The sequence below is a fragment of the Anser anser genome (genome assembly GCF_964211835.1).
Source record: "Anser anser genome assembly, chromosome: 7".
Lineage (NCBI taxonomy): Eukaryota > Metazoa > Chordata > Aves > Anseriformes > Anatidae > Anser > Anser anser.
In genome coordinates, this window is record NC_139727.1 from 38,795,861 (window position 1) to 38,817,711 (window position 21,851).

A 21,851-nucleotide genomic window follows, 5' to 3' on the forward strand; every position below is an offset into this window, starting at 1 on the left:
TCTGTACTGCGGTGAATGGCGTCTTGCAGGGGCAATTTTTTTGCTAACGATTTCCACAGTAGTGCGATAGCATTTTGATTGCGTTGGACTTGATTTTTATAGTCCATCGAAATGACTGTTAAAATATAGCTGTGACACGAAGCTCGCTGCTGTTGAAATGCTTGGGAGAAGCCACCCTCCTCACGAACGTATGTTCGGCACGACAGAGACCTGCTGCAGGGGTAAGGGGCAGAGCTGGAAGGAACGGGGCTGGTGCCTCAGGCACCTTCAGATGGGGCTGCAGGGAGACAGCGTGGATAGTTTCTGGCGGGATCCTCACGTGGGGAAGGCTGGGCTTCGTTCTTGCTGGGTTTGGGGTGGCGGCAGCGAGCGGAGAAGGGTGTTTTCACGAAAGGTCCTGCCTCGTCCGTGCGCGGCGGGTGCCAGGGAGCTGGCTGCGTCCCGCGGCAGCTGCCAGCCTTCCGCCCAACTTCTGTGCGGGTCGGGGCGGTGAGATGTCCCCGCCTGCACGCCGGGCTGGCAGCCTGTGGGTTGGCACCGGGGTCTGTGCCCTGTGAGCCCGCAGCACGGGGTGGAGAGGAGTGAAGGGCCTGTCTGTGCTCTGCGCCTGGCTCCGGCATAGGCCAGGCCCTCGTGTAAACTGGTTTTAAGGCAGAAATCATCGCATTTGGGGATCTTTGCGGGTGGGGAGCTGCCGCCCTGCCGCCTTAGGTCTCCCACCTTCCGTGCCGCTGCAGCCCAGTGAAACGGCCTCACGTTGGCTCATCGCCGGCTCGTACGCGCTCGGTCCTGTGCCAGCGCTGACCGAAAGCTGAGCCAGTTCCTCCTCCCAGCCCATGCTTAGCTCTTCCCGCTGTCTCGTGCCCAGCGTGTACCTCAACGCATTGTATGCACAGCAGTGTCGAAGTGCAGGAAATTCGAGGGAACGTCAAAACTCGCTTGCTCTGTGACTCTGTGCTTGCAGACGACGGATGCCAAGACGTCTGCCTCTCGATCACGCTTCCTGTTTGTCTACATTGGCATCTTGCTCTTCTGCAAACACGTTTTAAGAGCTTGGGTGGTGCGATTGCTTCTTGCGTATTATTATTTTATTTAGCGGACTTAATATTAAAAATTGATTTGAGTGTTCTTGATTGTGCTTCTGGTTACCTCTGCGTTATGGCACATCGTTAATGCCATTAGAGTCAATAATGATCTCTCTTTTTTTAGTATTTTGAATGTGAGTTAAGTGTCAGGAAGGAGGAGGGAGAAAGCTGGTAAGAGTTGGCATCTTCAGCTCCCTAAAATAAGGCATTTGTCTCCAAAAATGGGAGTAGCAAAACCAAGAACTTGGAAGAATCTAGAACAAGTCCAGAATTCTTTTTTTTTTTTTATTAGTACAGAAAGAAGAAGTCAGCATCATATTCTCTCCTACGTGATCTCTGTCTGAAGGATACAGCAACAGGGTGGCTATGCTCTGGAAGTAAAAATGACTTCAGCTTTTTTTTTTTTAATTTTTTCTGGCATTACAAAGTCTCCCCAGTTTACGAAGCCACGCTAGGTAGCAGTAAGGACCAGATGTGCTGCGAAACATCTCGCTCCCCTTTGTTGCCGTCTGGTACAGAACCTGATGTGCTCAGTGCTGCCTACGGAGGCTTGGGAGGCCCTTGGCTTTCTGCAGCCTGTGCTCAGCCGACAGCCGCCGCTGCACCTGGGCTTGGGTTCTCCTCTAGAGACAGAGCGAATTCCTCCACAAGTCAGCGAGTTTGCTGCGGTGATGCCGAGGTGTGGCGAGGCGGCCGTAGTGCTTGGTGTTTTATAATGAATGTACTGTGTACAAATCATTTTGTAGTGCTGGACTTTGTCAGATGCAATTTGACCACGAAAGCGGTGGAAGCTGGGGCCTCCCGATGCAATCCAGGTGTCTGAGCGTGGAAAAAGGGGAAGGTACAGCATGCGTGGTGTAAATAAACAACAGGACTCGGATCAGCTGGCTTTGTCTTTCCTCTTGAGTGTTCTGCGTGTCTGAAATTGAGAAGGAAGGCGGGCAGACTGCCTTGCAGGGATTTCTGTTTAAGCAGTCCCAGAATACAGGCTTGGGATTCTCTACAACTTGCAGATTTTCCCTGTGGCTTCACAGTGGAGGGACGGTACTGGACTTGCTTGGGAATACAGCTCCCAGCTGCACTGGGGCGGCTTTCGGTAATTCACTGCTCAGGTGGGTGAGGGGGAACAGGAACGGGCTCCCCTTTGTAAGGGAAAACAAGAGGATGGGTCCTTATCTGCTTACGCCTGCTGGATTTATAGGGTAGTTCTGCTGCAAGATACCTGTGATAAGTCAGTCGGTGAGTTCAGTGAGACGTAGCACGTTTCTGGGGAGGAGGAACTGCTAGCTGTTGGTCTTCACGAGCTTGGTGATGGCCTTCCAAGCTTAAAGAGCTTCTTCTGCCTTCTTTGTTTACGAAATTCACCTCCTGTGGATGTTCGGATGACAAAAGAACTGAAATCCTGAGGAAGAACTGTGAACCCAACGTGGTGAGGCTGGAATGACAGCGTACGGGGTGACTTCAGTAACGGGGGAAGACCCGCACTCGGTCAATGTGCATAGGAGGTGGTTGTCCTGAACAAAGCCTAGGTGCAAATCCTGGTTTGTAAAGTTGTGGGGGTTTTCTTTCCTCATTAGCTTCAGCTGTAAAAATGGGAAACTGGTTAGGGTAGGTAACGGGACCAAAGAGTCTCCGTAATACTGAAAAGCATCGCTTTCTTTCAGAGAAAATTGAGGAAAACCTTCAGGGTTCTTTTATTTTGTCAGTACTAAAAGATTTGCAGGAGACTTCACTTCTGTCTCTAGTTTCGATTTACTCTCATTGGAAAAGCATAATTATTTTGTGGGGGGATTTTTTTTAAAAGAGTATAAAATAAAGCTGATAATGCGGCAATGACAGTTGGCTTTCCTTCCCAAGTGTGAAATGTGTAATACAAACTTTAATGTGAAGTAATTCCAGGGCACAGTAACATTTTTATGGTATCTTGGATATCTCAGCTCTCATACAGAGAAAAGCTTTCTCAGTGGATTACTTTGTTTGCTTCTTACCTTTTCTCCTCCATCACCTCTCTTTCATTCTTCTAGTGTCGCTCTCCTCGTTCTTCTAATGCGTGCAGATTAATGAGTGCAGTTCTTCAGAGGTGTTTGTTTCCTATTCTTTAATAGTAAATGGGTTTTTAGCGCAATTACTGTAATGCCCTATTCGTCGTGCCTTTCTTTATCAACTCGTAGCACTGAAAAATTGCTCTTTCAATGCCCACACTAATCCTTTGCTTTTGGCATTTCAGTACTTTTGTGCAGGCCTGCTTTGTTGTTGCGCTGGAAGGAGGAGGACGGTGAAGGCAGCAATCTGTGCCAGGAGAGCTGCGCGCTCTGTACGCTGAGAGCTCGGCCGAGGAGGAGGAGATCTGTGGTGCCGAGACGCAGGACCTGTTGTCCTGCTCAGTACGAGCGAGAGGTGGCTTTGGGATGGTTTTGGGCACTTGTGACTTTGTTCTTCTTGCTTACTCTTTTCATGCTACCGTTCCTCATTCACCATCAGCGTGCCCTCTGAAGTCGAGGTGCTTTCCCTGTCACCGTAGGCTCTGCCTGTAAGCCAGCACAGGCACGCCTGTGATGGGGGTGGTGAGGAAATGTGCTCCACAGGTATGACCTGGCAAATACAGTAGGCCCCCACAGCTGTAGATGAGATCAGTCGTAGCTAACGATGCTTAGGACTGGAAAAGAGAGCCCTTTAGTTCTTTGTGTACAGCTTTGAGAAAACGTCATCCTCTTTACACACTAATGTTAGTGTAATTACAATAGGTGGTCGGATAAAGGTGTCTGGGAGGCACGTAGCTCGTGCCAGAGGCATCACACTTAACCCTCCCTTCATCTTTTTAAAGGTCTTCTCCAGGCAGAGCTGCCCTCCTCTCCTAGCTCACCTACAGCCAGCTGCCACCAGCAGGGCTACAAGGACCTGGTGCCCCACGGATGCCGCGCACCGTCCCTGAGCTGCGGGAGGTGGCACGGGGTCCCCAGAGCTTGAGCTGGTTCTGTGCCGCCTCTGGGGATCGGCGGCGGGGTCCGCGGCTCAAAGCAGCCTTGGTGTGCTGCCGTTACTTCTGGTAGCTCTTGTGCACGGCTGCTTAAGTTTTCTCTGATGTGAACCTATCCCGTAAGGAGAAAACACGCTGTAAATAGTATTCTTCTACACGGTAAGGAGCGGGGGTATCTAATTGCAATAGCGAAGGAGCTGCTTCGGTCGTGCCAGTTCAGTCTGTGGGGAAGAGGAGCATCGGGATGCTGTGTTAGAGCGTGGTAACCGGGAGATTGACTTGCACTGGCTAGGTGTTAGCCACGCATCTTTTGGTGCTTAAGTAACCGTGTTCCTTGCTTGTGAATTGTAGCAAAAGCTTTTTAGAAGCTAAGTTATCGGCTACGTAACTGGCTTTCCAAAACACTGAGCCTTGATCCATAATTCAAGCACAATGGGCAAGCCTGAAGGTAGATGGTGCAAATATTCCTAATGCTTCGTTTAGCTTAGAACTCCCCAAGCTAAAAATCTGTCGTGCTGAGAACTGGATTTTTCCAAATTAAGCAAACTTTTTTCATTTTTTTTTAAAGCAAGTTGTACTCCATGTACGTCATGTTTTAAGTGGTGACTCAGTGTACAGTTGATCAGACAAGGCGTATGCGTGCAGGTTGCATGCTATTTCCCTCCAATTTTTGTCTTTTCCCTTAATTAAAGCATTGTTGTTTGCTCCAATCAAACGTTCGATCTGTCATAACACCTTTTGATGTCAGACTGCATAGAAATTCACCCCGGAGGGGGTTAGCTGCTGGCTTGCATGGGAACATGCGGTGTAGTTCAAGGCTTGTTTTGCAATCGTAGGGGTGAAATGCACGTCAGAGTTATTTGGGTTGTTTGCTTCACCATCTATCAGTGCTGCTGCAAGCTGAAAATTTGACTTTGTTATAGACATTTTTCACATAGGTTGTGTGTGTGTGTTTTTTTTAATAGGCCTTCCCTCCACGGCCACTGCTTGCTCAGCTGAGGTCAGTGGGAGCTGTCGTGGGTAGTAATTACCACTTGATGGCTGTTTGTCATCTTCAGTCACAAGAATTGGTCATTACAGTGAAGTTCACGTTACGTGACCCTCCTCACTCTGACAGGCAGCGGTTAGCACTCTTGGGTATAAATTTTAATGTTTTTTATTCATGGCTGCCTTTGATCCTTAATGTTATTCAGCTTAAATGTTTGAGAAATGGTTAGCTGAAGTGTGAACTTGGTACTAAACTGTTTTTAATCTGTCAGGGTGTGAATTTTTCCCGACTTGGGGGCCTGGTACTAGGCAGCAAGATTGCTCTCAGGGTCCCAAAGGCGAAGGTTTCCAATGGCTTTGTTTCTGGACACGCCGAGCACCCACCGGTTCTCTTAACTCCGGTGACAGCTGGGACGTCCGAGAAAGCTAAATAAGGACCAGGAGACTGGATTTAGGTGTTGAGCTTTAACCGTCCAAGGTCGGAAGAGTTCATATCGACTTTCTTTCTGGAGCTCACAAAACCTTAGCTGAAAAAGTTCCCCACGAGTGGGATCAGCCTGTCCCCTGTGCCGCTGTTCAGGAGGCGTGCTGTGCAGTCATTGTTGTTAATGTTCCTCTGCTCAGAACAGTTCAAAATGTTAATTTTGGTTCATGTTTTCTCACAGAATGCTCTTCTGCCATGGAATAGCAATTATGGCTTTGAAATACTGCTCCAGATACCTGGCAGCGAGGATTTATCTCTTTGTAATAATGAAAACGTTAATAAAAAAAATGGAAACAGGAATAGCTAGCTGGGCTTGTTTTGATGTCAATAAAACCGTCACTTTCTAAAACCTTCATTAAATACTGTTACTATTAGTGTCTGCAATCCGCTTGATCTGTATACATTTTTACCTGAGTGTCCTCTCCTGTATTCTTTAGGATCCTGCGCTGTATCCTGTTTTCTCTTTTGTATTTGTTGCTTTTTCCTATCTTTTTCGTTTCATATACTTCTCAATTTTGCTCTCAGATGTATTTACTTATTTCTGAACTCCAGCAAGAGGAATACAACTCAGAAAAGGGCCAACGAAGCGCGTCGTGCGTTCATTATTGTTAACACCGTAAGCTGGAATTTGATAAATTCTGGCAAATGACAAATCGCTGGAGGCTGAGCGGGGAGCTGGGGCCGGGCCTGTCCTCGTGCTGCGATTAGGCCTCACGGGCCCTCCTGGCTGTGCCCTGCTCGTGCACTCGGGGCTAAACTGATTATCGGATTTGAGATGAAGAAAGCGTTTTTCACCAGTTTTTGTAGGTGGAACTTCAGGGGCTGGCCCTCCTGGGGCAGGCCTGGCCTGCTCCTTGGGCTCGCTTGAGTGCAGGAGGACATTGCCGTGGTGAGCGGGGATGCGCCTGGGGCTGGTGGCACGTCGCTGTGTCAGCGTGCCTTTTGGCCTCGTGCTGTAGGTTTTCAGCTGGAGGCTTTTCCTGGAAGTGCTTTGTGACCTGTAATGAGCACAGCACGTGTAGCTGGTGTCCTGTGAGCTCTGCGGGGCTAAAGAGCTGTGAAGATTTCCTGCCGGTGGGGAGGCTCCTCTGTTACCCATGGGATGTGTCCGGGGCTTTCTCTTCTTAGCATCCCAGAGAGTACCTGGAGCACCTGATCTGCACACAGACCGTGTCCCTGGAAACTAACGTGGAACAAGAAGGAACTGGCTGGCTGAGGGATGGCAGAAAGCTTTGAGATGACTTAGTATGACCCGATGTCAGTACTATGAAACGAGGGGGGTGACTGCCTGCTCCCACCAGCGACACGGATCGATGGGGCTGCCCCTGGCGCTTGGGATTTCTGAAATCACAGAGTCCCGGAATGGGTTGTGTTGTTTTTAAATACAGTATTCATGCAGTAACTTTATGAACGATTGAGAAATCATTCTTTGATACAGCGGTGTAAATTGGGGTTTTCTGAAGGCGTTTTATAGGTTTGCTGCGTGCTGAGCAGCCAGTGTAAGACAGCGCGGGTTATTCCAGAACTGCATCAGATTGACACAAAGTGCTGGAAATAGACAAGTCCAACAAGAAATCAATTGAATGTATTGTTATGGAGAAACAAAGCTGTATAAATAGATCGAGACTATCTTTAAAAAGTGGACATGTGGCTTTTTAGACTTGCTCTGGAGGAGATATTAGTGAAATGCAGAACTTGACCAAATGTGGCCAAAACTGTACATAAAGATTGAACATGACAATAATGCATCATAAAATCTTTAGTGTGGAGAAATAAACATCTTGAAAGCTGTGTTGTCGTGCATGTGCTAATAGCAGTGTTTTCTCTGTCCAGCCCTTTATAACTATGAGGCCAGGGGACCAGACGAACTTTCCCTACAGATCGGCGACACTGTGCACATACTAGAAACATATGAAGGTAAGCCTGCAAAGCTTGCATTTTAAAACCATTGCTCTTACAGTTTCATTGCTTTTCTGCTAGTGACTTTATCGTTCCATATTATCAGGTGATGAATTGCTTGCTTTCTTGCTAAAGGACAAAACACGTTATTTTTAATGAGCCCAGAATTAACCAATGCTAGATGTGAACGAAGAAGCGTGTGGTCGATACCTGGTGAATACCCATTTCCTTTTCTATGAAAGATGGATGTTCTCACAGCTTTATTTGTATGGATCAATTGCAGTATCTATCCTACGTTTAGAGAAATGATAGATGTTTTTGGGATACCCTTGGGTAATGCAAAGGAGCCTGCTGCTAAAAGAAGTTTAATCTGAATTTGAAAGTCACCTGGGTGCTAAATTATTTACGTCTCTCTTATGATGGATACATGTGTTACAGTGCCACAGACTGACTTCAGGCTTTTCAGATGCTTTGCTTGTTTTGATATTAAAGCTGCAGAAATGTTACATTTACCAAAATCTTTCCTCCTTGATCCATATAAAAGGGAATGTGAATGCTGAGTTTGATAATCACCAGAATGTGAAAATTGTCATAACACTTTTCTGCTTTTGCTTGATCCAGTAGTGAGCCAAGTAAAGTACAGCTCTTTTATTATATCCTTGACTTTAAGGCATGCTGCAGCTTGGAAAGGTACAAGTAACATTTAACTAAACTGTCTATGTTGAAAATACTGTAACAATTTTTGTATTGTGTGAGTTGTTTTAATGTATGAATGCAACTTGTTTTGTTTTGGTGATACTGATCTTTTGGTACATCTCTGTGATAAATTTGTTTCAGATATTGGCTTAATAGAGTTTTTTTTCATTGTTACATGTACTAAATCGATGTTATTTCAACAGAAGTAACAAGCTTTATTCATCGCTATGTGCAAGTTAATTTTCTTGTTGCTCTTTGGTTGGCATTTCCTTACAGGGTTCAGCTTGCCACTGCAATGGCAAGTTTGAGTATGCAAAGTAATCTTGCCATCATCTGATATTATATGATTTAATAATCATCTTTTAATGCAAAAAAGTAAACGCAAATGGAATGATTTAAATATTATGTAGCTTTATATTTTTATATATAAATAAATGGGTTTATTTGATGAATGTGGGAGAAACTTTGAATCCCGAATAGGGCATGTGAAACCATGGCTGCTGCTAACTTAATGGGATGGTGGGGATGACTCGCATTTTCCCTTAGACTTCAATAACAGAAAGACCTTTGTGGTCTCAGCTCATGGCTGTTTGGCTTTGGGCACATGGGATGAGTTTACGTTAAAAGAAATGCAAATAAATCAATGTTCTTCCAAACGTTTTATACAACAGTTGCTCATTACTTACCTGCTGTGATGGGAAACGAGGTGCTGTAATTGTTACCTCTCCCCACAGAGCTGTCATTATCGGGTAATTATTTCAGCTTTTTGATCTCCAGGTTTCTCTCCCCACAATGTGTGCAGCTTGCCCTGCAGGTGTCTTGGTGGCCGCAGCTTCCTGGTGCCCCAACACCCTGTCACCGAGCCCTTCAAGTCAGGGGATGTCTTCGTCCCCTGGGGCTTGTAGTTGGCTGCTTCTCCAAATCCTCTTTGTCACAATGAAATGCTAATGGTAAATCTTAGCACGATTGGTCTGCTCTCCCCGGACAGAAGGTGTGAGAGGATGAGGGCTGGGTCTCGTGGGCGATGTCTAGGGCTTCTGTAGGGTCCCAGTGGGATGGGTTGCTAGCAGGAACGTGGCTGATACCTCCTGAAAGTGCTGCTTAGAGGACTAGATGGTCTTCAGACGTCCCTTCTGACCTTGGCCATTCTGAGGTTCTGTGATCTATGTGAAAATGTAGAGCTTTGGAATTTGTTACCGAAACGCTTTCATCTTTTAAAATTTAATCAAAGAAAACATCTTTTTCTCTGAAATGCAGAAGCGGTTTGTACAAATATCTTCATGTGCTGATTCTGCAAAGATCGAGGCTCGTTGCAGACAGCCCGGATTTTTATCGATGTTAAGATATTGGTAATGAATGTGCGCACTCATTGTTAAATCTCAATGCCTCTGCTCTTCCAGGAACCAAAGAAAAGAGGGAGCTCATTTCTCATACTAACAGGGAGAGAATAATTGATCTTGAAAGTCAAATTAATGTTTTTCTTTCAGGTGGAATTGCAGAGGATTTTATTTTTCAATTAGAAAGCTTCCTCTCACACTTTTTAATGCGAACCTTACAGGAAAAGGCAGACAGCAAAGCCGTGTGACTTCATAAATAGCTTTCATGCGGCAAGAGAGAAGGATTGTTTTCCATAGTAGATGTCCCAAAACAAATATTTGCCGTGTTCTGAATTAACACTGGCCTGATCTTTGTTGTTTTAATTCTGTTTCTTTGGTGGAATAGGTAAAATGAACATATGACTGATAAATGTGATTTATTAAGGTGAATGGCTATTAAGTGTAACAGTAAATAAGCCTCAAAACTCCGTGTGTACCTTTGAGCAGCAGTTCATTTCCAGAGCTGCTATGGAAAGGAAGCCTGGCTTCCAAAAGAGGTATTTTCAACGGAATTACTCCTGATACTTTGAGAACACTTCGGTGCTGATTGCAGCATTTTTTTAATGCAGTTAATACTTTATCTAGTGAACTGCGTAGTAAAGAGGTGCATCATTCAAGAGGAACAACAGAACCTGCCAAATTTTTCCCTTCCTGTGCCTTTGCAGCTTTAGCAGAGACAGACGCTTCATTTCTTAGTTGGGCATTTACTTGGCCGGGCATTTCCAGCCATTAAATCCCGTGATCTTTTTAAAGGAGAGGCTGGAAACCCTGTAACACATAACTAAGCCACTTAAAAGCCCAGGTCGCTTTCGAAAGTATTAATAGCATCAGCCTGTTCTCCTCTTGCTGACGTTTTGTCCGAAACCAAATTGGCAGTAAATAAAGCGAGGAGGGTTTGCAGTTGTTCGCTGGGTACTTCACTGAAGTGTCTGACATCAGATGTTTGCCCTCTTTGCTCTCCAGTTGTTTTTTTTTTTTTTTGGCCTCCAGAAAAAATGAGGTTATCAGGGACTAAAATTAGGCAGGGCCATGGGCAGGGCCACCTTCTTAGTGTCACTGACACCCGTGCACACTCGTCCCGCTCCTGCCTGCAGCCCGTGCTGCGTTTGGTGTGGCGGCTGGGTAGGCCTGCCCCAGCAGCCCTGCTCTACTCGGTCATCCCCTTCTTGGCCGGGGTCTGACAATAAATGCATTTGCTGCAGTTTGAAGAAAAGCAGCAACTTTGTGACTTTAATTCCTTTATTTCATGTCTGTGGGGGACCTGGTGGTTTTTGGAGTGCTTGTCTGCATGTGGAGAACTTACTTTTTAGTGGGTGGAGAACTGTGAAAGTGAACAGGCCGCGTGTTTGGGGACGTTGGTTGGAGATGACTTCCCCATCGCCCCTGTGTTTAAACTACATCGCTCTGGCAGGTGTTAGTGGTGTGGCTCAGTGCTTTCAGCTGAAGCAGGGAGCTTGCCTGGCCAGGCGGGCATGGCGGCCGGGTTGCAGGCCTGGAGCCAGCACGGAGAGCGTTCGGGTGGTGCCCGCCAGCGCAGGACGGGCCTGGTCGGACTTGCCCGGCAGCTCGAGGACCTCTTTGTTACACCAGAGCCTAACCAGTTCTCCGAGGCAGGTTCCTGCTGCTTCACCTGCCGTCTCTGGTAGCTGTTCCTGCGGAGGTTCTGCGGAGAGGAGCTGGCTTTGCTTCGTAACCCGTGGGCGCAGTGCGGTGTCCTCGGTCAGGAGAGGTGTGGGGTGGGAAAGGAGGTGGCAGAGACCCAACGTGGGCGTGGAGCTGAAGAATGCGTGATGGTGCCTGTGAACAGTCGTGGTGTTCATCAGGTTAGACCCCATGACTTCAACATTTGGGCTTGTTCGTGTAAAACTGAGGTGATTTAATGCTTTAACAGGACTGCAGTCTGTGCAGGTCTCTGCCCCTTCAGCCAGCACCGGCAGAAATGCTTTGTCCTCCTTCCACCCGACCTGTTTTCCCCTTTACCACTGGAGAGAGGACTGAAAAATCCCGTGTGCTTGAGATTTCAGTTTGTACTCCTAGTCGCAGGGCGTAGATTAATGAATTTATCAGCACGTGCTATCTAACTGGAATTTTCTTCCTGCAATTTTCTTCCTGCCCTGGTTATTATCAGGAGTGGGGCTGTAGTGTTCTCCCAGCTCTTGCTTCCCACCCGTGCTGATCAGCAGGCCGTGCATGCATGTGCTCGACAAAACCCCAAGTGAGTTGAGGCAATCTGTGCCTCCTGACCCCAGGTGAGATCTCCCCAAATCTCAGAGCGCAGCTCGCTTCTCACCCCACGATGGCCAGCAGGAGAGCGAGCCGTGGCAAACCGAAATACAGCGTGCCCAAATGCAGGTTTTCGAGACGCTGCCTCCCAGTTTGCCACCTGCCTTTGGCGACGGCAGAGCTTGCCTGGGCTGAGCAGTCCCCTGCGTCGGGTGTTTGTGCCCGAGCAGTCCCGCACATCGGGTGCTCCCTGCCTTGCCCTGGGCCGGGGCCACAGAGCTCCTTGCGCCAGCAAGCGTGTGCTGTGCAGCCATTAAAGGCAAAGCCCTCCGAACATAGCGCTTCCCACAGCCATCTGAGAGCTTGTCCTCACAAACACTGCGCTTCCTGATGCTGTGGGACTCCTGAACAATTACTGGTAGAGGTTTTTTTTTTTTTTTGAAATGTTTGGGTGCTTTAAGGAGCAGTGGTTGGGGTCCTCGTGCTGATGCTGTGCAGAGCGAGTCTCCACCGGGATGCCCTGGAGCAACGTGCAAGTAACTTCAGACCCACAGAACCCTTTCCCCCTGTGAATTAGCTGTTCCCAGGCTCTGATTGTTATTTCTAGTTGTTTTTATGAAGCTGTTCTGACGCTTCATCGTGTTTTTATTTTTTACAAACTCCATCAGAGCCTTTGCCTGCTTTTGTGTTTTCATTTGTGAACTGTAAATCCCAAATTATTCTGGTTTCCTGATGAGGTGACAAAGGGCTAATCTGCATTTGAGAACTTGCATTTGATGAATTTAAATAGGTTTTAAATTAAAACTATGTGAATAGTATGTACCTGTAAAGTTAATGCTCTTAAGTTGGTTTTATTTATGTTGGTAAATTACCGATTAAAACGAAATGCATCACAATTAAACACATCACGTAAAATACCACCTCTGTCATGCAGTGTTCTCCATCACTTTGTTTACCATCACTCGGATTTTATAGCTTTCAGAGGAGGCTTTGTTGTAGCCGGGATATGAATTCTGTAGAGAACTGAGCTTCAGGAGTGTGTCGGTGGGGGATGAAACACGTTTGCAACACAAGGCACGGGGCTGGGAAGGAGCAGTTGTTGGGCCACGTGAATGAATGCTTCAACACTTTCTCCTTTTTTCCTCCTAGGTTGGTACAGAGGCTATACGCTAAGGAAGAAATCCAAGAAGGTGAGTGCTGCCCGAGCGGACGGGGCTGTGTGGTGTCGCTGGCAGCGTGCTAGAGCCGAGCTCTCGGGCGCGTTGTGTTACTGCATCGTAACAACCCAGCGTGTCTCCGCTGACCTGAACTGGGTGCACTGCCAGCCAGCGCTGAGTATGATTTTTGTCTAATTAACTGGAACTTAACTGCAGCGAGGCCTGAAAACTGACTTGAATATCTGTTTTTTGCAATGTAAGGGTGGATGTACGCACGGTTACTCTGGCTGTCTGGGTGTGTATCAGCTCTGTTCTGCAGTAACTCGTGTGCCAAAGCCTCTGCCCTTGTAAAAAGTGAAGAACTTCACAGCCTAGCTGATCTGCTTAAAGGCTGACAGTTTGCTCTGCTATCTGCTAAACAATATATTGCTTGTAAAATGCAATTCCATCTTGGGAAGCGATGAGATCCACGTTGTGATTTTCAGTCATTCTCCGTGAGAGGGGCAGTAATCTTCTGCTGTGCAATTTTGCCTAGTTGTTAGGCTTCAAAGTGTGCGTAAAGGGCTGCTGTTTATAGCAGCGTTCCTGAAATAGTGAAGGAAACAGCGCAAGTGCTGCTTGCAATGTTTTTTCTTTATTTTACTTTTTTAACTTTACTTTATGGCAGCAATTAATCACAAATGCACAACTTTTCTTTTTTTCTTTTTAATTTTAAATTAAAACACAAAATTTTCATGTTTGCATACAGAGGGATGTTTTAAGTTGTTCCTGCATGTCTGAAAGTACAGAGTTAGTTCTGTGGTTCATCCCACCCATTTCCTAACCAGGCCCGTTCTATGTTTTTTCTACTCTATTTTGATATTTTCTTTTTTTGGAGAGATGCTAAATTTCTTACAAACCATATTTCATGAGCATGCCTTGTTCAGCCTAAGCAGAAATTATGCATTCCTCTTAGCTTAAATTAATTCCAGGTGTCGCTGAATTTGTCCAACTGAAACTAAATGTAGTAACTTCTTAAAAACAAACTGATTTTGTGATATCATATTGAGTTGCAACCATTAAAATGGCTGTACTGTCTGTTGAAGAGGTTTTTGGCTTGTAATGCTAACAATAGGTTGATGATAGAAGATGGTACTTGATACAAAGCTTGTGAACTAGTGGTTGCAACACAGGATGACGCTGTTTTGCATGTCCACGTGTCCCTATTTGTGTCACCCCAAATGAGCCAGGTGGCCCAGTGTAATGCATGCTCTCAACCCATATTTGTTTTAACTGGGAGCCCATAAACCTTGGAGAAAACACGTGGGGAACAGAAGCAATACCTTACGGCAGGAGAAGAAAGCTTGGTTAGACCTGAGGAAGAGCAAATGGCAGGACCTGAATTACGGGTGGAATGTCATTTTAGAATACATTTATTATCAAATAATTTGTTTGGAGTCTTTAACACTCTCAAAAGCAAGTCTGTCTAATTTGTATACGATTACTTAGAACAGGCCAGCTCTGCTGATTTCGGTGTGGTAGAGTCTCTCCTTGTCGAGGATGCAATAACACCTTCTTGAAAGGGCATGCAATGTAATGTTTAAATATACTTAAAAAAAAAAAAAAATAATTCTGATTCTTAAGAGGATGTGAACAGCTCTGTGCAGACCTGGCAATGTATCTTGGTGGGTTGGTAGGGAATAGATATGTTATCTGCACCTGGCTATTTTAAATAACTTTGTACCTCTCTCTCCCTCTCAAAGGGCATATTTCCTGCCTCCTATATTCACCTTAAGGAAGCAATAGTTGAAGGAAAAGGGTGAGTTTCATTTGAAAAATCACAAAAATACATTTTCCTATCTCTACAGATACAATTTCAGTGCTTTATCAGATAACTTGTACTTGTTTCTAGTTAGTTACAGAGCTTATGCCAGTGCCGTGTGTGTGTTTGCAAGCAGCTCACCTTGGGCTCAGGGGTCCGCTGTCGGTGCTGCGCCCAGCTTAGCTGCAGCTTCACGGAGCTGAGCTGCTCTGCAGTGATGAAGAGCTTCAGAAGAACAGATAATTTACCAGTTTGCTTTGTAGGTTTTATTAGTCCCTCGTTTCGTAGTTACTTAGATGAACTTGATCCAGCCCATCTCCGTTTTAGTTCAGATTTCACTTTTCCCAACTTTATCTTCTAACCCTTGAGTTTTAATAATTCTGCCTTAAAATAATAAAAGAGGGCTTTGCTATGAGATACCTTCCTTTTTATGCAGATGAAGTTTAAGTCACTTAATTCCCCCTTCATTAAATCTTGTGGGCTGGACCCCTCACTGACGGCTGTTACCCAGGCATCGTTTCCTACCTTGCAGAGAAGCGCTGCCTTCCAGTGAGGGGTGGTTGTCTTCTGATCCTCCTGCTCCCCTGCCTGATGCGTGAGGCTATGAGTAGTTGGGGCTTTAACAGATGTAAAAGCTTGGATCCTTATTTGTCAAATCAGCGTTGCTGGACATGGATATAAAAGTTCAAAAAATCGGTGTAAAAGATACTTCTCAAGAAAAAAGTAGAAAATCAGAAAAAAAGTGACGTTAATAAATAATTAGCCAGGTATGAAATGTAGTGTAACAGGATTAAAATACTATATTCCTTTGTGCCTGATTTATTTTTATACGCTATTAAATATGTAAATGATAAAACTGCTAATCATATGATTGCTGCATAATGACATCTTTCTTGCTGATTACAAAACTACTTTTGAGTACCCCACTTCTGAAATATTAAAAGACCTAGCTGTTGTTTCATCCGTGCATGGCACAATTTTAAAACAAGCCGTACAGAAACTTAATGGTAATGACCTGCATGCTTCATTTTCTTTGTAAGACCAATAGTTTTGAAAATCAATTAGGCATTGTGGCATTGTGTGTGCTGTACATCTGGCTTATATCTTGGTTGCTTTGTGTAAAATGAGTATCTCAGTAGCAAATGGTATGGTGAGGTATGTGTCAGTGTCTTTTGACTATAGAAACAAGTGGGGGGAAAAAAATGGTGAGCTCAGTAGCATAGTCTCAACCCTCTTATATATCTCCTTTACAAATATATTTTCTACGTCACATGACGGTAGTGGCGTGCACTGCTTCTCCTGTACATGATGATAGATTTTTTGCTAACTTATGAATATGTAGTGGTGTTATTTTGAATCTGTCATTGCTGAATCGGTTTTGGAAATGACCGGTTCCTTCCCAGAAATGACTCTGCTGTCTTACCCCAAGCTATTACTTAACTCTGGCTTGTTTCTCGTCCTTTTAAGACAACACGAAACAGTTATACCCAATGAGCTCCCGCTGATTCAGGAGGTTACCACAACGCTCCGGGAGTGGTCTATAATATGGCGGCAGTTATATGTTGTAAGTACCAATTCCATTAAACGGGTACAATACTCCGTGGTTTGTGAAAAAAGTAATGCTATGAAAGGTACATTAGGAAGAGTGAGGAAACTGTTAATGGATTTCCCCTTCTCCTACTGTTTCTGAAGGCTGTTTAATGTTCAAACAGTATTCACCATCGTCTGTGTTAAGGCAGAAAACTCAGTAGTGTTTACTTGAATATTTTCTAGAACATTATTTCTTGGCAGAATCAGGTTTTTAGAGTGATACCTTGATACAGCAGTAATTTGTTAAGCAGTTATGACTGACTAGATGGAAAATCCTTTTTTATGAAGTGGTATTATCCAGAATACACCAACTTTTTGAGATAATAGATTAGATTTTTCCAAATCTGCAGACAATTGCAGTAAAGAAATGGAGAAAATTGTTCTGAGGGCAGTTTTTAAGGCTGTTAATCTTTATGAGAAATTTGACTATTTGATGTCAAATTCGTGGGTATAAATCTCTACCTCTGAAGATTCATCCATGCAGGCCTCTTACATGTCATTGTTCTTGCACTTGAAGTTGATTGATTGCTTTACATATATTGACCTTAAATTACATGCTTTAAATTAGTATTTTTCTTATATGTTTAAGTTCTAAACACAGAACATACTCCTAGGAATTTATAGCAATAAGCATTCTGAATTTCTCAGATGGGTTAATAGAAAAATACAGTAGCTATGAAACTGCACAGATAAAAGCACTCATAAGTAAGGTGTAAGTAGTGTTCCACATAAACCTGAAAAAAGTGGCTCAAATGTAGACCAACATCGTATTGTTGAAGGTAAGGTACCCTAGTTCTGACTTCTCATGCTCTGATTGTGTAAGGTCACTATCATGAAATAATATGAACATTGAAGCGTTGCATTTAAAGTCTGGTTTAATGGAGAATAACTGTTCCTTATAATGTTCCTTATATGCTTGAAATCTTCAATCGTAAAAGTAGAAGTTGTACAATGAGGAGCGAATATTATAATGTTACTGAGACCATGAGCTACCACTAAAGACTATTGCTCTTAATACAGAAAAACTGGAGATGGCAAGAAATGAGAAATTACAGTTTTAATGTGCCTAGTTTATACTTAGTTTACTGTTAAAGGTTATTTGAAGGTAGACAGAAACCAGAATTTCTGAGCACCTGACCCAAAACCCATTGCAGCTAATCAAAAGCGTCCTATAGATTTAAGTTGGTTTGAATCATACCCATGAAAGTAAAAGTTAAGGTTAAAAATAGTGTGCTGGAAGTGGTCCTGTGTTGCAGTAGATAAGATGAAGGACAATACACTATGTGAAGAGAAACATTATATGCAAAGAGTTCTAATGTGACATGAAACTAGGGAGATAAAGTGTTGAGGATCAGGGAAGAAATAAATGGGCAGGAGTGAAATAGGAGGAAGAGTCTGCAGTGGACACAGGGAGAAGCTGAGAGAGACAAGGTAAGAGCATTTGAGAGAGATTTTTTTTTTTCAGTAACGTGAATATAGAACAGAGAAAATTAAAATGTCACTAGATCCAACTGTTTGGTAAGCAGTATATTGGCCAGATGGTGAAACCTGTGTTAGTATTTACCCGTGGTTCCACTGCTGCATGTTACTGAAGACAGCGCAGATTATGTTTTGGCCCTGATGTCTCTTTTCGTGTGTGTGGTTATCCTAATATGTAACCTAGTACTGCTTCATGCCAGAGAAACACCGCTTCCACAACCAGCAAAGACTGGGTTGAGGAAGTTCTGAAGTTTTCCTAATGAGGGAATCACTTGTTCTAAGTGCTCACGTGTACCATCTCTGTGGTCATGTATTTACTTCTGTGAAGACGTGAGCAGCTGCAGAATGCTGCATTGCTTCTCTGAGAGCTCTGAATTCAGGAGCAGGCAAATTGGATGCTGCCAGCGGCCTCAGTTAACTGGCAGAAAGGGTTCCAGTCCCGGACACAGCTGTAGTTTGAGTAGGTACATCACTGGGTGAGTTTTGTGTCATCATTTGTATCTCAAGGGTATCTGCCAGATTAGCTGTACACGGTCAAATGCCAATGAGAGGTTCAAGGGGTTTTGGTTTTGGTTGGCTGGAGGTAACAACAGGTGTCAAACTGGTCAGTTTACAGGCTAGAAGGATCTTAGTATTGTCCACATCTTGCATATCAAAAGTCGCTAAATGACCGTGGCTATCCCTTTATTCGGTCCACAATTTGTGTTTTTGAATACTGAATAGGCTTTCAGTTCTGATTTGCAGATAGTGGAGGAAGTGGCATGTTGTTCGTCTTAGTAGTTTGATTGCCTGCAGCACTGAAAATCGTGAACCTCTTTCTCATTTGAATTCGTCTGCATTTAGCTTCCAGCCACGGGAGCCTGTTGCGTCTCTCTCTGCTACATTAAAGAGCTTTTAATAACCGGTATTTTCTCTCTGTGAAGGTTCTCACACTATAATCAAGCCAGCTTTTTGATAATCCGAACAGACTGAAGTCTTCACGTTTCACAGTTAGATATTTTTTTTCCCCCTGAGTCTTGGAGTCATATTCTTTTCCTGCACCTGCAATTTTTTGTTGGCCTTCGTAGGTAGCAGGGTGTTTTAACTTTATTTTAATTATTTAATTCTAGTTACTTTCACTCAAATAAGGCCTGGGTATAGTCTGAATGAAGGATAGCTGTGCGTAGGCTAAATAATTTGGTGTTGTAGGGTGTTTAGAAAGATGTATTCTTAAGAGTGTATTGAGCTAATGGCTTAGCTAGATTTTGAGGGTTACGAAGATTGTTTCTGGGTAAGGTCAAAGCATTCAGAGCCTTAGAATTGTCCTTTTCTTGACGTCTTTCACAATAAAGATAGGCCATTGTGCTGTAACTTTGTGCATAGTATTGTTTGTTTGCACTAAAACTGTACGTTTGCACCGTTCAGACCAATGTCAAATTTTGTTTTTGTTTTGTTATGTTCTTTAATCCCTGAGTATAAAATGCTCTGGAAAAGGGCATTTTCAGTATGAAACTTTATCTTCCTATGTTCTCGCTTAGCTGTGTATTGCCAAGGAAAGTTTGCACATGCTGTTGTGCACTCCTTAATATCCATAGTTTCACTTGTTATAACCAATGAAGGTATTTAACTTTTTTCTATAAGGCTTTGGGCTTTCCTGGTTTTCTGCTTTCCTTCAGATGTTATCTGTGCACTCACAAGGTACAGATGTGCTTGGCTTTGCTCACTGAAGAGCTGTAAAGTATTATTCTGAAGATTTAACTTTGTAGGGTAGGTGGGCGAGAAGAGGATTCTCTAGCGTGTTGCACAAGGAGTACTGCAGAACCTGAACCTCTTGTTGTTACAATTCACTGGTTTTAGTTCTGTTCTACTTGGTATAGAGAGATACTAAAAGAAGGTACTATATGAACCAAGAAAACATCTTTGCATTCAATGCCTGTTTCCCTTGTACCCTTTAAAATGCATATTTTATAATAGTAATTTATTACATGCATTTAAAAGATGTTCAGTATGCTTCAAAACTAACTTCTACCCATTTTTTCCCCTCCAAACAGCAAGATAACAGGGAAATGTTTCGGAGTGTACGCCACATGATATATGATCTTATCGAGTGGAGATCTCAAATACTATCTGGGACTCTACCCCAAGATGAGCTCAAAGAACTGAAGAAGAAAGTGACTGCAAAGATTGATTATGGAAACAGGTTTGTGAACAACATTTTCCAAGTGTTTGTGATGAAAAGCAGATCAGCTTTGTATATTACACCTTAGCTGTCAGTGATGTCTTAAGGGATTCTTTTATTCCTGTGTTTATGCAAATGTAATAGTAGTATATTAAAAGTCCTGTTAAACCATGATAAAGAATGAAGTTGATATAGCAGAACGCTTCATGACACTATAAATTTTATATTAGTATGAAGTTGTTTTTTTTTTTTTTTAAGGTCAGTTAAAAAGTGCAAGTAGTGCCTCTGTTTAAGATGTCATTTAAACCCTGTTTGCTGGTGCAGCATAAACAGTTGTTGCCTTCTCAATGCCACCAGCTGTGTGTGCCCTGAAGTCACTTATGCTGTAATGTGATGTTGAAGGATTTGGCTCAGAAGCATAGTTTAGCTCATTGTTGCTCTCTTTATACAGTAAGTGGCTTGTACCAAAAGATTAACAGATTTAAAAAACAGAAGTGAAATGAAAATTGTGAAAAAAAAATTAAACAAAGAAATGACATCAGAATAAGTTGCAGAAGTCAGGTATGTTAGTAATTCTGTTGAATTCATTTTTAATTATAGAATAACTTCCAAACAGTGATCAGGATCAAAGCAATTATTATTTTTTTTAAATACAGGTGGTAGGATGCAAGTTGTCCAGGCAGTTTCCCTTTCGTTTGAAAAATGAGAAATCATACCTTCCTCTTAAATCAGGAAAACATTTGAGGGAATATTTTGAATACTGAGAGAGCATTGTAGTACCGTGCACTGGGGACTGAAAAACTGTTTGGCAAACCAGTCTTTAAATCCCTTGTGATGGAAATAACTCACCAGGTTTCAGCTATTTGTACTTGATTCCTTAAGAACTGTCAAACTTGCAGTATTCCTGTTTGTGCACTTTATCAGCAAAAGCCACAATTCAAAAAAAAAGTCAATAACCCCATTCAGTCAGTAATTTAGCATGTATAATCCAAGATACGGGCTGCTGTACCCCAGTAGACAATTAACCAGATGTTGTTGATATTATTTGTTCGGCTACTGTATTTTACCATCTGTCTAAGGAGATGGTTAAAGTTACTCTGAATAACCTCCAGATGCTCACTATTCAAATACAATAGAACATCTTGTGCTAGGCTTTATATTCGTAATGTGCTGATGGACTAATTAAGTGATCAGAACATTCTCTGCAGAGTACAGGAGGAGAGCGCATTCGAACTTCTGAGTAAATCCCCACAACTGCAAGGATCCCATATGTTTCGTAATGTAGTCATATACTCACTTTTGTCTAAAATAAGCATGAGCGATGATTTTGATATCTGGACAGAAAGAATTCATTATGCTCTCTATAAATGTTTTCTGATCTAATCATATCCTAACTTTTCCTGTTTTGTGAAAGGCTGATTTGTAAGTAAGATCTTCCTATAAATAAAGATGACAATTTTATTGCACGTTGTCGAAATAACCGAGGAAGTAAAAGTAGTCTTATGAAGCTGTGTTTATATTGCTTGTCTGAAACTGGGTCAGATAATTTTGTTGGGAAAACATGTTCCTTGTTCGGTTGCAGAAATCTGTAACTGGGACGTTTAAGGAAAAATCTCACTTTTCTTTCTCCCGAGCATCGCTTTCAAGTTAAAGGATAAAACAAATTATGCCAAAGTAGTGTTTGCTTCTGTTCATTTGACGATCTGTGCATACATCCTTGTCCCGTTTGTGTGTGGAGGCTAGGCGATGAGTTGTTCTCTGATTTCGAGTTACGCTTTCCTCTGGTCCGGTTGGGAGTCTCCTGCGGAAGATCTCAGCTCTCGTTCATCCCAGCCCATACAGTTACGGTACAAGTAACCAGTAGGCGCATCCCCTGCTGTGACTGCTGTCCCAAGGAACGTGGTTTGGGCTGCTTTTCTCCTTGGCTTCACTGGTGAAG

General features: G+C 43.5%; 1 protein-coding gene across 4 annotated transcripts in view; it reads left to right on the forward strand.

Moving 5' to 3' along the window:
* DOCK1 (dedicator of cytokinesis 1) overlaps positions 1-21,851 on the forward strand; it is a 281,002-nt gene that overhangs the window by 11,345 nt on the left and 247,806 nt on the right. For all 4 annotated transcript variants that reach the window (XM_083844832.1, XM_083844833.1, XM_083844830.1 and 1 more), the window contains exons 2-6: positions 7,367-7,450; positions 12,877-12,917; positions 14,627-14,682; positions 16,153-16,249; positions 19,785-19,933. In XM_083844832.1, coding sequence (XP_083700958.1) covers positions 7,367-7,450; positions 12,877-12,917; positions 14,627-14,682; positions 16,153-16,249; positions 19,785-19,933 — 427 coding nt within the window. The remainder of the gene's footprint in view (positions 1-7,366; positions 7,451-12,876; positions 12,918-14,626; positions 14,683-16,152; positions 16,250-19,784; positions 19,934-21,851) is intronic.